Source organism: Trematomus bernacchii, unplaced genomic scaffold (genome assembly GCF_902827165.1).
Source record: "Trematomus bernacchii unplaced genomic scaffold, fTreBer1.1, whole genome shotgun sequence".
NCBI classification, from domain to species: domain Eukaryota; kingdom Metazoa; phylum Chordata; class Actinopteri; order Perciformes; family Nototheniidae; genus Trematomus; species Trematomus bernacchii.
The window spans coordinates 1-14,596 of record NW_022987547.1 but is presented as its reverse complement, the minus strand read 5'-3'; the positions used below and the strand labels follow the sequence as shown (position 1 = coordinate 14,596).

Sequence of the window (14,596 nt, the reverse complement as noted above, 5' to 3'; positions counted from 1 at the left end):
TTGTGGTTACATTTAAATGCTAAAACATATTTTAATAGTGCAACAAAGTAGAGTCAGAAGTATGACTGTAATGTCTTTTAATAAATGTATCAACTGACTTTTTCTTTCAAACCTTACATTGCTTTTCTTTTAACTTATGAGATGTATTATATTTGATGTAGTGGTGCCAATCCTTTCTGCCTGGCTTAAGCATCTACTGTACAAAGCAGTTGTCAAGGAGAGCCGCTGTGATGACCCTTTGAGTAATGCGTGCTACATACTGTAGGGCAAAGGCTTGTATGGTAATATTCTCTCTGCTGCCATCGTATTGCGAGCACTATCTGTTCCTACAGAGGTGATTTTGTCCAATATCTCCCTCTCCTGTGCAACTTAAGCTATGCAAGCTAACGATTGCAGTTGCCATTTGTCATGGATCAGGTGTGCCGTAACACAAGTAGTTATGGTTCTTATAGTGGTCTCCGTAATTGTTAGCCTTTTCACTGCCATACAATATATTATAAAAATCTGCGCTGGAATTACGAGAGGCAGTTGTGGTCAAACTTGGTAATGTGATATGTTTGCGTTAACGTTGGCAGCCCTTAAATGCAACTTTGGGGCAGCGTAACACACTGAATACTCCAAGTGAAACAAGACCACCTACAAAGTTGATGAGGGATGTGTTAGCAAACAGTTGGATCAGTATTTAGCCTACACATATGCCCAAATGTGCTGTCGGCTAGCATAGATTTTGGTTTTGTGAGTTTTTTTTTCTAAAACTGGATCCCTGCTGATTCCTGCTGTGGCTGAAACCGAGGTGGCTGATAGAGAAGAATATAAAGTTGTAAGCAAAACATATACATATGCGAGATCCTAAACTGTAAATCTCCATAGAGTTGAGGGAATATGTAACACCTTTAACACCACAGGCAGTCATGTGATCCAGTTTAATTGGGAACATGTAGATTCAAGGTTTGAAGAAATATAAATGGAGATTTTGCTTTGTTAGTGTCCTGTAAGTAATTGATTTATAAATGGTGGCAGCAGGAAATTCTTGTTCTCTCCTCCCAAGTAATATACTTTCCCAGAAGTCACCGAGTAATGTCGCGTGGTAAAACTCAACAGAGGTGGATAGCTGCACCAAATGTCCTGCCTGAATAGGCTGAATAGATGTGAATTGCACCCGTTGAGGGAGAGGGATAATGGCATGCTGCAGTAACTTTGTATAACCGTTTTTACGACGGTCGGTCTCGTCAGTCTGCCCTTCACACTGCTAATGCAGCATGACGCCAGCATGGGAGGGAATATAATGAAGCCACAAGTTATGCTTTACAGAGAAAGGGACACTTGTGCAGGTGTTAAACTGTCACCGAGAAGCCAGCTTCATAAAGAAGTCACAATGGCTTCCGGCCTGCAGGGTTTTCACTGCACCTCTACTTTTTTGTATGTTCTTATTGTTAGTAGCGCACTCAGATATTTCACTTTAGTAAAGGACCAAAGGTTAGAAGATTGAACAGCATCTACATTATAGCAAAGCTCTGTTATTCAAAGCAGCGGTCTAATATGAAGAAATAATAGAGCAGTGGATAGAGCCTTGGTGTTGGGATCAGGGGGTCACAGGTTCAAACCCCACTGCAGTCAGCATGTCGTTGTGTCCCTGGGCAAGACACTTCACCCCAAATTGCTCCTGTGGGGATTGTCCACAGTATTGAGTATTTGGATAAAAGCGTCTAACATGATATCATATTTTCACAGATTATCATATTATCATATTTTCACAGATTATCATGGCCCCTTAGAATTCAAGATAAAGATATTATCTGTATATAAATAGAACATTAGTCCGTCTCCCCTGGTGCAGTATTTTGTTCGACTAAGAATCATGTTTTTGTTGGCTTATAGTGAGCCCTTAAATATTAGTTTTTCTCAATACTTACAGTATTTTATTACTGAAGTGCTGAAGTAACATTTTAAACCTATAAACCACTTAAAAGTACTTACTATGCAGAATAATATATATTATTGTCACTACTAATCACTAATATTGCAGCTAGTAATGGTGGGACTCCTTCTATATAAAACACTCGCAGGTAGATTAATCCATAGTAATACATCGTACTTTTTAAGTTTATGATTTTATAATACTAATCTGAAAAGTAAGTAGTTAGTAAAGTGAACATAACACAATTTTTGTGAAAGTACCATATACTGTATGCCTTCAAAATGTAATGGAGTAGATGTATAATGTACACCAGTTCAAAATGGAAGTACTCACATAAAGCAGGAGCTCCTCAAGATTGTACTTAAGTGAAGCACTTGTCTAATGAATGTTCAGACCTGACTGAGCAGAGAGTAAGGCTGAACACGCTGAAATTGCTTGTCTCTCGTGGCCTATTTTGGTAATTTGCCACCGCCTGATGACTCTCATCATGTCTAATGGCTCACTGCTTGTTTACAACTTTTTTTGATGATTTATAATGTGGAGAAGTAGAGGGAGGCAAAGTGAGTGATAGAGAGAACATTTAGTTTTGTAAGGATCTAGAAGAGAGTGGGATTGGGATGAATGTAGGAGTAAATAAATAATTCAAGAACATGTTAATGTACACATTTCGCTTTAGTGATTTAGTATGAAACGCTTTGATGTTTTAAAAAATGCAAAATATGGGAAAGGTCAAAGTAAATGTAATCACATTAGTCATTCTAAAGTTTAACATGTGTACTAGGGTGGTCCTTCGTGAGAGGTAAATGTTTTGAATTCATTTATTTTAAGCTCCAACCACTGGAATTCGTTATACTAGTCAAGAAAACTCTCCAAGCAACAACATTTACCCCTCCCTCATTGACCTGGGCTGCCACAGCAGCAGCCATGGTGCTGCAACTGAGGCTAAACTTCAAGGTCGATGAGGGAGAGGTAAATGTTGTCAGATTGAGGACAAAATTCACCAGGAGAGTTTTCTTGACTAATAGAATGAATTCTGGGGGTTGGAGCTTAGACTTTCCGACTTTCAATTTTAAGGACCACCCTAATGTGTACGCTAGTGTACTCCCCTCTTATTAATCTGCTAAGGCCCTTTCAGGTATTTCCTTGTAAACCTGACATCCTTCGCTATGTGATCCCACAAGGTATTACAGTACATGGCATTTCTGAAAGCACAGGAATTTACATATTTTCAGCAGAGACCTATGAATAATGCTTTAGCCGATTACCCTGCTGGAACGTGTTTGTGGATAAACATGACAATCATGAAATTATCCCATATCAGTGTAAGCTTCTTTTACCCATTTGTGCCTGTAACCAAAATGTTTCATTTCTTGTAATCCAAGTGTTATGTGTGCTGTTTTGGCTGCAATAGTATATTTAAACATACTTTTTTGTATTAGTTATTGGGCAGATTTATTTTTATATTTTAATTAGAATTTAGAAAAAGCAGAAGAAGTCCCATATCCGCAAAGACATGATTTAGCTTGATAAGAAAATGGCTGTTTCTCAGGACGTACACTATGTTAAATCACTTTTTGACTTAATAGATATTTAGTTTCTGAATTTGTGTGTTTTACTGTGTACACATGTTCTCCTCGGCAGGTACCTTTGTGATAACAGGTGAAAGCTAAAGCTATTGCTAACTAGCTTAGTGTCATTTGTACAGAAACCAATAACACACACATACACATACACAAACACACACACACACACACACACACACACACACACACACACACACACACACACACACACACACACACACACACACACACACACACACACACACACACACACACACACACACACACACCTGGACATCTCCATATGGCCATCTGTCAGAACACCAGATCTGCCAACTTTTCTCTCCTCTCCTCTGTAAACACACTCACCCTCCTGCCAATCCCTGTCTGAACCCCAACAACCATATTGTCCAGTCTGCTCCACACACACTCACTGGTTTACAGAGTTTACAACTGCATCAAACAACAGCTAGTCCTAATTGCCTGATTTGAAAGGACATCATGGATTGACAGAAATTAAAACAACTCTAGTGTGTTTTACTTCTATGGTAATATCTGACTCTGAAAAGCTGTTTGTATTCTCTTGCAAAATGAATGTATTTTAGAAATCACATACAGGTATCTGTAAACTGTAGCATCAGGGTTCGACACCGGAAAAAATGGGAATACTTCTGTGTATAAAGGAGGTCAGGTGAATGGTTGGGTCAAAGAACATAGGATTCTTTCCCACTGGGTTGGTCTTCATGTGTCTATTTGGACTCTGTGTGGAAAAAGCATAGTTGTCTATAGTCATTCGGGTGTAAATAGCACATGTGGCTACTGTATACAGTACTCCCTGGCTGCAAATAACATTATACTAGCCTAAATGAGGTGGGCCCAGACTTGAGGCTTGGTAGAACTAAATCACAAAATGAGTTTTTTTTACCCTGACGTGTAATGTCACAAAACATCAACAGTGTTTGTTAAAATGTAGTGAGAGAGCGTACAATTTGATGTCTTGCCTTGTATAGTAAAAAAAGATCTATTAATTGTGTGAAATTATATAAAACTCAACTCCACATGCATTCAGTTTTTTCCCACAAACATTCACTGTTGTAAATTGTCTCAGCATGATATGATATATAGTTATTGTGCACAACATGACATTTGTGTTGTCCTCCTTTTGAGGCAATGCTCATCCTTCTGTGGTAGCATAGTGACACCTGGTGTTTGGGTGAAAGATTACAAAAAGCTTATAGCCACATTGTAAGAATCAGGAATCATTCATAAAACTGCTAGCATTTCTATTCAAATACTTAAAGCACACTGCAGTTTTCAAGAAGACCAATTGATGTGTTGTAACATACAGTCCAAGCTATTTGTAGTATTGTCATTCTTTATTTATTCTTGCAGGATAAATAAATTATGTAATTATCCATTTTTTAATTCATATTTTCACTGTGATCATAGTAATTTCAACATTTACTGTCATTGTGTGATTAAGGTATCCTACTCATTCCAGTTGTGGTGATGTTATCGGCCCTTTCTTTTTATCTGGCAGCTTTATAACCTAGACAAACACCTCATCCCTTTCCTCTGATTTACAAACCTTGGCTTGATTTGCAGCAGTACCGGCACATTAGTGTCTGAATAACAGGATGGGGAGTGATTCTCAGAAAACCACATTTAAAAAAAGCCTTGCTCTGCAACGCCTTGCATTGCATATTCCAGTGTTGATTCGTTAGCAGTGACTAAGGATACCATATATAGAGAAAATAACAACATTGCCTGGAGCCAATTCTGGGAAAGAGAGCGAAAAAAGAGGCCAGAGACAAAAGATGATGTTAGAGGGATAAAAGGATGAGGGGGTGAGGGAGGAGAGGAGGTGGTAAGTGATGGTGGTATACAGGGAGTTAGCATGAGAAAGAGAGAGAGGGAAGGGGGGGGATGATTTTTGTGGTTGTTTTTTTATTTAAAAACCTGGTAGTCACGTCGAGAGAGGAGCAACGTGATGTTCAGGGACTCATTCGTAAAACCACTCATTCAAGGACTTTTTATAGACTTCAGTGTACTGGATATACTACTAACAAGTCCACTTTTCCCGACATGTTTTTCTTCCAGCTCGTCATCATGTCCGGCACGGTGTTGTTGGCCTACTACATGGAGTGCACGGACCTGTTCAGCGTGCACATGCAGGGCTTCTTCTGCAACGACGCCGAGCTGATGAAGCCGTACCCCGGCACAGAGGAGTCCAGCTTCATTCCCCCCCTCATCCTGTACTGCGTGGTGGCTGCTGCTCCCACCGCTGTAGTGAGTACAACACTTTTTATGCGTTATTTCAGCGCAGTTTGGTAATCCGGCCACCCATGCTGGAGGGTTGTTTGTTCAGGGTTCATGTTTTTTAAAGCTAGAACCACCTAAAAGTTCATTGAAATAACTGCTTATTCTCAAAATGTTGCCAGACTTAACTTTCATTAACCCATGCTGCTAACTTGGCAGTGTTTGGAAGTGCACATAAGGACATATACTGTTGAATTTTAAATTTGATAGAAAGACGTAATATGCAGAATAGAACAGCAACCATGCATGTTATCTTTTTGTAACTTCTGCTTATGAGTCTACTATATACCCTTGGTACATTTTCACTGCTGAAATATCTGAAAAAGTGTCGAACTGACTGTATGAGTTAAGACTTTTTATGGGTGAGATGATAAGATTGGCGCTAATTTCACATAGAACCCGCTGTGTGAAGTGTACAAGGAGCAGTGTATGTGGGCTGCATTAGTAAAACCATTATATTTTCTTGGACTATGATGTGATTTCAGCATCTCATTGAGATTCTTAGCGATCTAGGCCACATGGTGACTCAGTGTTCTGCTTCTGTATGCATGGTGTGTTTGCAACACATTTGAACAATACCACAAAGATACTTTATGGTCATTATAAAGTTACATTTTTCATACCGTTTTAACTTTGTATCCACATTGGAAAAGGTATACAATAAAGTATACTTAACTTTAGATTTGAATGTGCTGTTTATGGACAGAATTCTCCCACAACGCTTTGCAAGAAGGAAACTAAATTCATTGTGAGAATTGGTGAAAAGGTAGAGTTTAGAATTGGGTATTCTTGTGCCCATTTGTATGTTTTTTTGTTTGCTTTGAGCACTAGATGACACAATGGGGCTCAGGGTATTTAAGTGATTGAGCAAACCGTTTTCTACTGTGTTGCAAACACACGCCGTTTTTGTGGTTTAATAAATGGTATTAATAGCAAGAATGTTGTGGTCGTAATTTGAGAGCGCACACGTCCAACAATAAATCTCAGTATCAATCCATGGTGATATTGAGTGGCAATAGTCAGCTAAATATCTTACGTTGCTTCCTCTGTTACATTCATTGTCAACTAAGTTTTGATTTGTATCTGCTGAAAATGTATCTTTTCCTGGTAGTATAAAAAAGATATTATTTTGTATTTTGACTGCTAAAAGTACACTGTGATGTAGCACATAGTTTATATAAATAGTTATATACAGCAGTATGACCTCGCAGTAAAGCTGCAGGTGTAACTCATAACATTAATGGGCTCTGTCATAGCGTGAGGAGCACAGGTGTAATTATCTCTGCTAACGATAGCTCTGTGTCTTTTAAGTGTATCAGTCAACAACACCCGCGTTAGTGTTATTGATTACCCCTGTGCTGCCTGTGAGAACTTTTTAAGTATCTGGAAAAGGGTCTGTGAAGTAGGGTTGTAAAGCTGAGTGACATGTTGTGAATAAATGTAGGTCAAGATCTCTGCATTGCTGACTCAGACGCTTCATATAGGAGTAGCAACATACAGCCACTAGGTGTCAGTTCAGCTCCATGCTTGTAGACTCCAACACACACCAGGCACCATCTCTGAAGCAGTTCCTTATTACCAGTGCCATTTTTTTTAACACATCCTAAAGAGTGTTTCACCATAATAGGCCAAGGAACAAGTCAGTCCCAGAAAAGAGATGTTCTGGTTCTCACTTGCAAAATATGTTTAAGTTTACTCATCGGCATAAATGAGGCAGAAGTCCATGCACCAATGGGTGGTGGTTTTATAAACCTTAAATCACTATGAGACAGAGAATAAAACCAGGCCTAAAAATAACACAGCTTCACAGCATGCTGCCACAAACAACCACAGTCAATCCAAAAGTGGCTTTTTATACCCCTCCTTGTTTGGATTAAACCACAGCATGGGGGTTGCCTAATTGAACTGATCCATTGCGTTGGAAGTAACCGAAACAGCAAGCAGATCCCAATCAGTAAAAATTACAAAGGTTAATACACACTGCAACAGAACAAAAGCTTGATTCAGGAAAGGTTATTTCATGTCATATCATTTTGATTAAAGAGGAATAAATAAACTGATTGATGGTTCCACCCGGTACCTAACAAGGTTGCCCAGGTGGCTTCACTCAGCCAGATGACAGTGATGCTGTAGGAAATGAAGGGAATGGGCATGTCAGAATACCTTTTCACAAGCATACCTCTTCATTGGTAACTACACCAATTGATCACAACTTAATACTTTGATGTCATTATGGAATCTGATGTCCCGTTCTTGCTCGAGTACCACAAGTCATATAAAATATAAAATTGAGTTTATAATCCTAGAGTGCCCTTTTAGCAGTGTACTGTATGTTTCCCATATTGATATCCCAGGTTCCTCTACAAAGAGACAGCTTCCTGTTCTATAACGATTTCAAGAGGCACTTCATCTGGGATGGGATCGTTAAAGATGTCTGCTCCCTGGACACATGCCACCCATTCATTTGTAATGACATATTACTGTGTCACTTTGTGTCACCCACTATTTGTGTTTATTATCTGGGACACTTGGGGTGTTTCTGATGTAAAACCTGGATGACTGTCACTTGAATTGAACTAGTTGCAGTTTGAATTCACTCCTTGTAGCTACTTGGTGTGAAGACGCTAAAGAAGACACACAAGCACACACTCTGAAGGTTTCTCATTTCTCTAATTCCCCTCCTCGACTCCTATCCTCGTGTCTTAGTCCCGCTCACAGGAGATGCGAGCGGAGGAGTCGAGGAGGGGAACCGAGGAGAGAGGAGGGGAAGCAGCAGGCGTTTAGAGAAATGAGAAATCCTCTCCTCTGAGCGGTCATTTTAAAGAGACGTCCATTAATGATGACAGGAGGCACAGCAGCACTCTGTCTGATGGACAGAACTGTGTTCATGACGACTTATATATATATAATGAGACAATAACAGGCTACAGATGCGGACATATATACACAAACACACACATACATATTTATATATATTTCAGAATCAAACAAGTATGCGAGCACTCTCATAATAACGTTATACTGAGTGATATATATTATACACACTGCTCTGCTTTCTGCACGGACCTCACAGCTGTTCTCACTTTAAACATCGCGTCGCGATTCAAGCAGTTAATAAAATGATATCCAGGGGATGCATGCAGAGCTGTCATTGGTTGAGATAAGTCCGGCCGTGCGTCACGACTCTTTTTAACATCACTGTTGCCGGAAATACATCGGCGGAGGATCCATTTAGAGAAATGAGATGTCCTTCAACATGGCGCGCTGAAATCCATTTCCGGGTCACTACCGGAGGACCGAGGATTCGAGGAGTCGAGGAGGGGAAATTAGAGAAATGAGAAACCTTCTCTGACATAACTGAATAAAATAGTGTGTAATAGAGTGTTCTGACAGGTCAATACTTTTAACAGACATTGTTTTTCACAGCTGAAAAAAAAATATATTGACTATCTTGGAATCAATGCCACATTTTTTTAGTGTACTCCGGGCACAAAGTTATATTTCTTTCTTAAATTGTGTGATATTTTTTGTCTCTTATGGTTACACAAAAGTATTTTTATATAAAACTCATTAAATCCTAATAAGATGAATCCCTTGTCCCTGATCACACACCCTTCCTCAGTGAGTGCTGTGTCAGCTGTTCAACTTTTGTTTAACACTTCTGGTCATTTCCCACTTTCAATTTGTTTGCTCTCTCACTGGCGTATATGTGGCCTTAGTCTCTTTATCCATCTGTGTGCCATCCCAAACTTTTTAATTGTGCCCTTTGAGAGTGCTGTGTCAGGTGCTTAAGTTGCGCTTCACACTGTATATCGCTCTGTCGGCGTATGCGTTATATAAACCAAAGAGCAGCCAATCAGAATTAATGATGACAAGGCTGGGATTTTGGCCAATTAGCAGGGAGACAGTAATTTATTCAGAATGTTAGATGGGTCGTTCTGATGCAACGGTCTATAAACCTGTTAAGGACAGACACCCAAAAAGTAAATCCTTCATCCCTCACCAAATGAAAAGCATGATGTTGTTCTTGTGTGATCAGCGGGGATCCATAGGAAACAGGTGGTTGAGAAATTAGAGTTACTGAGCTGAAACCCCTATGACCCCTACTTAGAAGTTACTCAAGATAAACTCTTTCTAAAGATGGAGGTAAAAAGCAAAAAAATGCCAATGCCTTTTTTCCATACCAATGCAGGTCCTCGATGACTCATTCCACTTCCTTTTATGGGTGTCTTGGTGGCTATACTGAAAAGAATAGGCTCATTAAGAATACATTAAAGCACGATAATTGATTTTGTCTTCACTTTTGGGATGCATAACAAGCTGTTAATACAGCAGCTTTACATCTTATCACCTTATTAAGTTGTTATTAAGTTATTGAGCTAACAGCTGCCTATTATTTACACTTCAAGCTGATATGAAGCAACATTCACATGTGTCTGGTTTGGTCTCAAAAGACTCATGAGTAGTTCATTGCTAACTAATCCACTATGGTCACCGGTTAGTTGCTAACTTTTCTGTCAACTGTGCTAAGGTGAATTGGATGTGTGCAGTGGTTTTGTCAGAGAATTGATTAACCAAATTGTTAAGATTGTTAAATCCAAAACAATGTTTAGAACACGTAAACGGCAGAATTGGTCTGTTCCAATGCCACTAAAACAACAGAGCGTACTGACAACTGGAATTTGTTGTAACACTTTAGTTTGTTTAGGTTTGGACAAAATAACTACTTGGTTAGGATTTAAGAAAACATGGTTTTGGTTAAATATGTGTATAATTTTGACGTAGCTTATGTTACATGCGTAAGTTAAGATATATGTAACGTAACAACGTAAGTAAGTGAATAAGTTGGACATGAACAGCAGTTTCAAATTAAAATACTAAGAATTGTTTTTGTTCCAATTCAAAAAGGAATTTGACACTATCAGCTTGTAAACAATCACGAAAAGTTTTCTGCTGCCTCAGGCTACATGCTTGATTATTTTTCAAAAAATCTCTGACTTTTGGCAGCCAGTAAGATGGAGGGAACCGCACCATGAATCATTAATGGTTTTCCACAGGGGACAGTTGTCACATTTAATATGTAAGTGAATAAAAACGTGAAACCCATACAAAAAAGGTTCTCCCTAACACTGTGGGCGGTCACTGTCTATCATTTTAGGCACTCAAAATGATGGTCTTACAACAGTATTGCAGACCAAAGCTCCATAAATCTGTTACACTTTTGTAAGGGACAGTGCAAGAAGTCTGTTCCTTTAATTTAATGTCATGCAAACGACTCTAATAATTAGTAATTGTTCAAGCTTTTCGTTTTCTGCTCAGACAGTACACAGTTTCAGTTAAATGCCGAGTTGTTAGCGAGTTTTCTGACGTTACATTTTGAGATAGTTGTTTCCAGTCAGTTCAGTTCAGTTTCTTGACGTGTACATAGGAGAGTGGGGGTCACATGAGCTGAAATAAGAAGATCAGTCAGTGGTAGCTAACCTTTTCAGGGCTGAGGCAGACTCTAGTGAGACAAATACTTCAAGGCAATTAGTAGTTGCTTAAAAAAGGTCAAAGTCATCATTTAGGGAAACTTATCAGGGAAATGACTCTCACTTTTATTAGCATTTAAAGGAGCTGAAGGAAATAGACTTGTTTTAATAAAGCTATTTTAAGTTTGGCATTTACTTGAGCTTCCTTCATAGTTAACTGACATATATTTCAAATCAAAAATAATATAGATCTGTTTGCCTATGTATACTTCAAACAGAAGTCAAGCAAACTAATACCTTGACTTTCATTATGTGATATACACGATGCTTAAATAACCCCATGAATCATTTTGCCTTTCAGATCATTAACTTTTCCTTTTAACTACCCAATATTTATAGCCTGTAGCAAATGTGTTTTCTGTTACGCTTACACTAACCCTCCTCTACCAAAAAAACACATTTTGACATGACGCAAGTTGCCTGCCTTTATCAGGCTCACACCGTTTGAAGATAAAGGGTATTTTTTTGTGGAGATTTTCTTTGAAGACCGATGTTTCTGGGTCGATATGTATTTATATATATATATTTATTCTGTCATGATGCATTTAAGGGAGTTTCAATTGGTATTTGCATGCTTTTCTGTCTGTCATCATCGAGTTGAAAAACGGGTTTGAAAAGAATAATTCTGTCGTATTTATGTTGACAGGATTGAATCCACGGCATTGATTTTGTACCCTTTTCATGTGGATGCCGCAGTCTTTTTCACTATTTTTCAAAAACCAGCTGCTTCCACTGCTCGTATATAAAATATGTATTAGAATTAAAATGAACATGTTGTTGATAAAAAGGCAGACAGAAGGTGGAGGAAAACACAGGAGTTTTGTTATCCTGGGGCTTGAAACAAACTCTTTTACAAACACAAACACACCAAATACAAAACCACGTGAACACACAAACGCTGTATGCACACACGATCTTGCACATAAACACACATCAATTTTCGTAGCAGCCTGCATCACCTAAGGCGGTCGGCGATGAGTTTCATCGTGTTTGTCCAGCAGCGTTTTTTTCCATTAGACCTGATGTAATGTCCAAACTATAATGGACCTGTAGAAAGGCTACATTAAGACACAGTGGGTTATGTACACAGGCTTGACAGGGGCCAAATGTCCCTCTTACCTATAAAAGCATGCCTAACTAGATGTTTTAAATTCTTCCTTCTCTCTGTTAGCCATTCTGTCTACATTTCGTCCTATTTTTTGTATCCCTCTCTGACATTTTCCGTGTCTTTGTGTGCAGATTTTTGTCGGAGAGGTGTCCATGTATGTGATGAAATCGACGAGGGAAGCTCTCCTGGCCCAGGAGAAAACCATTGTGACAGGAGACTGTTGTTACCTCAACCCCCTTGTACGCCGCATCGTACGCTTCGTAGGTAAGTTTTCGTGCCAAAAATGTCAAACTGCCCTAAGCTCCTTCATGCGGATCAAGGTATTAGCCACTACAGGTTGAGAAATAACTCACGCACACATGAAGATAATGCATGCGTGCCTTTCAGAAGTACACATGGGCGCCAAAGCACAACCTTTTTTTATAGTTTGTATCTTTTAGCACACACAAAAAGCTGAGTAGAGGTTGGTGGTGCGAGAATAACAGTTTTTAACAGTCTGGAGAATTATAATTTGGATAACTTCCCTTATTCCCTTGATTTTGTTAACCAAAACTATGACAGAATATGTTTTACCAACCTTTTTTCCATGACTAAAATGAAACCATGAGGCCTCTGGGTGCTCAGTCCCTGTGTGTCCTTGGCTGAGTCCTCTGTCCTGGCATTTGTACTACTGAAACACATAAAGTCAGTGGGTTGGGGAGTGTTCAGATGGTTGCTTATTATTTTGTATTATTATGTTAGACAGTTGTGTTTTTTTGGAGCTACCCAAAAACATAATTATTCAAAAGCAGGACTGTATGCTCTTCAGTGATCACATCCACATTCATATCGCAGTGACACTAAGATGCTTTGTCTTCAGCCTCGTTTCTTCTGCTGTTTCAAGTCAATGCAAGCTCAGTTTATGAGGTTATTAGCACAGTAAACAATACATCTATAACATCAGGATTTTCAAAGTGCCTTTCACAGTCCTTCAGTAAGCTCTTAACCAGGAAGCAACATGCTGTATATCACAGCTAAGCTGACAGTTGAATGTGGCTTCCGTCAATCACCTGCGAGGGGAAATATTAAGAGTAACCCTGATCACAGCTGGAGGATTTTGGTATTTAAGATCAGTCTGTTGTGTGATGTTCTGATGTTTGAAACACCTCCAGCATCATGTAAAAAGGACTAATTTATGCTGAAAAGGAAAAAGAGGGAAAGGAAAACGGGGAATGTAAGCAGTGGACCGACACATGGGTTCTTCAAGCAATCACAAAACTACGAATAACATGATATACGACGGGATCGGACATTTTTCTGTTGTGTCACAGACTGGTCGATGCACAGTGAAGGACGAAATGAGAGAGTTCACAAGATGAGGTTAACGAGGTCAGCCAGGGGTGAGGATACGGCAGCTTCTTCCACCACTGTCTAGCGTAATATGGTGCCTTTAAGTAAAATAACTAGGAATCCAAAATTCATAAAAAACAATGAAGGCCAATTAATCACATCACAAAGTTTGACCCAAATTCCTCCTAGTACACACAGCGTAATCTTGCCTTAAATGATGATATGGTTCGAGATCATACAGTTATAGTGTGTTTCCCATTAGATATAGGCAATGAGCTTGGCTTTAATTATCCCTGGGCTGCATTTAGCATTTATAATAGGCTTTTTGTACAGTTTGTCAACAGTTGCGCCTTGTTCTTGTGAACAATTTTACATTATAGAGACTTAATACCGATGTACATCCATTTTAAAGGATGAATATTGGTTTGTTTATATTCCTCTAGAGTTTACGCTGGTACACCATCCATCTGTCATCCATTATTTGTTACTGCTTATCCTTAGAGGCTCGCGGATAGCTAGATCCGATCCCATCTGACATGGTACACCCTGGACAGTTTGCCAGTCAATCACAACCTGACAACCAGACAGCCATTCACGCTCACATTCACACCAATAGGCAATTTAGACTCCAATTAACGTCACCTGCATGTCTTTGGGCTAGAGGAGGAACCCTGAGGATGCAGAGCGAAAACCAAAGCTCACACTCTTGGGGAAAACATCTGTTGTTTAATTGAAACTGGTTAGCACTGCCAAGGAGATTATATTTAAGGTTTGTTTAACAGTAATCAGAAGGATAACATACAAGCAACTGGCCCAATCTTCATGAAAC

The 14,596-nt window shown here is 39.2% G+C and overlaps 1 protein-coding gene across 1 annotated transcript in view; it reads left to right on the top strand.

Annotated features, from left to right (window-relative positions):
- LOC117476778 (phospholipid phosphatase-related protein type 1) overlaps nt 1-12,702 on the top strand; it is a gene marked incomplete at its 3' end in the record, with an annotated part of 33,688 nt that extends 20,986 nt beyond the window's left edge. The window contains 2 exon segments of the mRNA XM_034123513.1: nt 5,581-5,769; nt 12,570-12,702. Of these exon segments, the coding sequence (XP_033979404.1) occupies nt 5,581-5,769; nt 12,570-12,702 (322 nt within the window).
- Nucleotides 12,703-14,596: the final 1,894 nt, after the last annotated feature.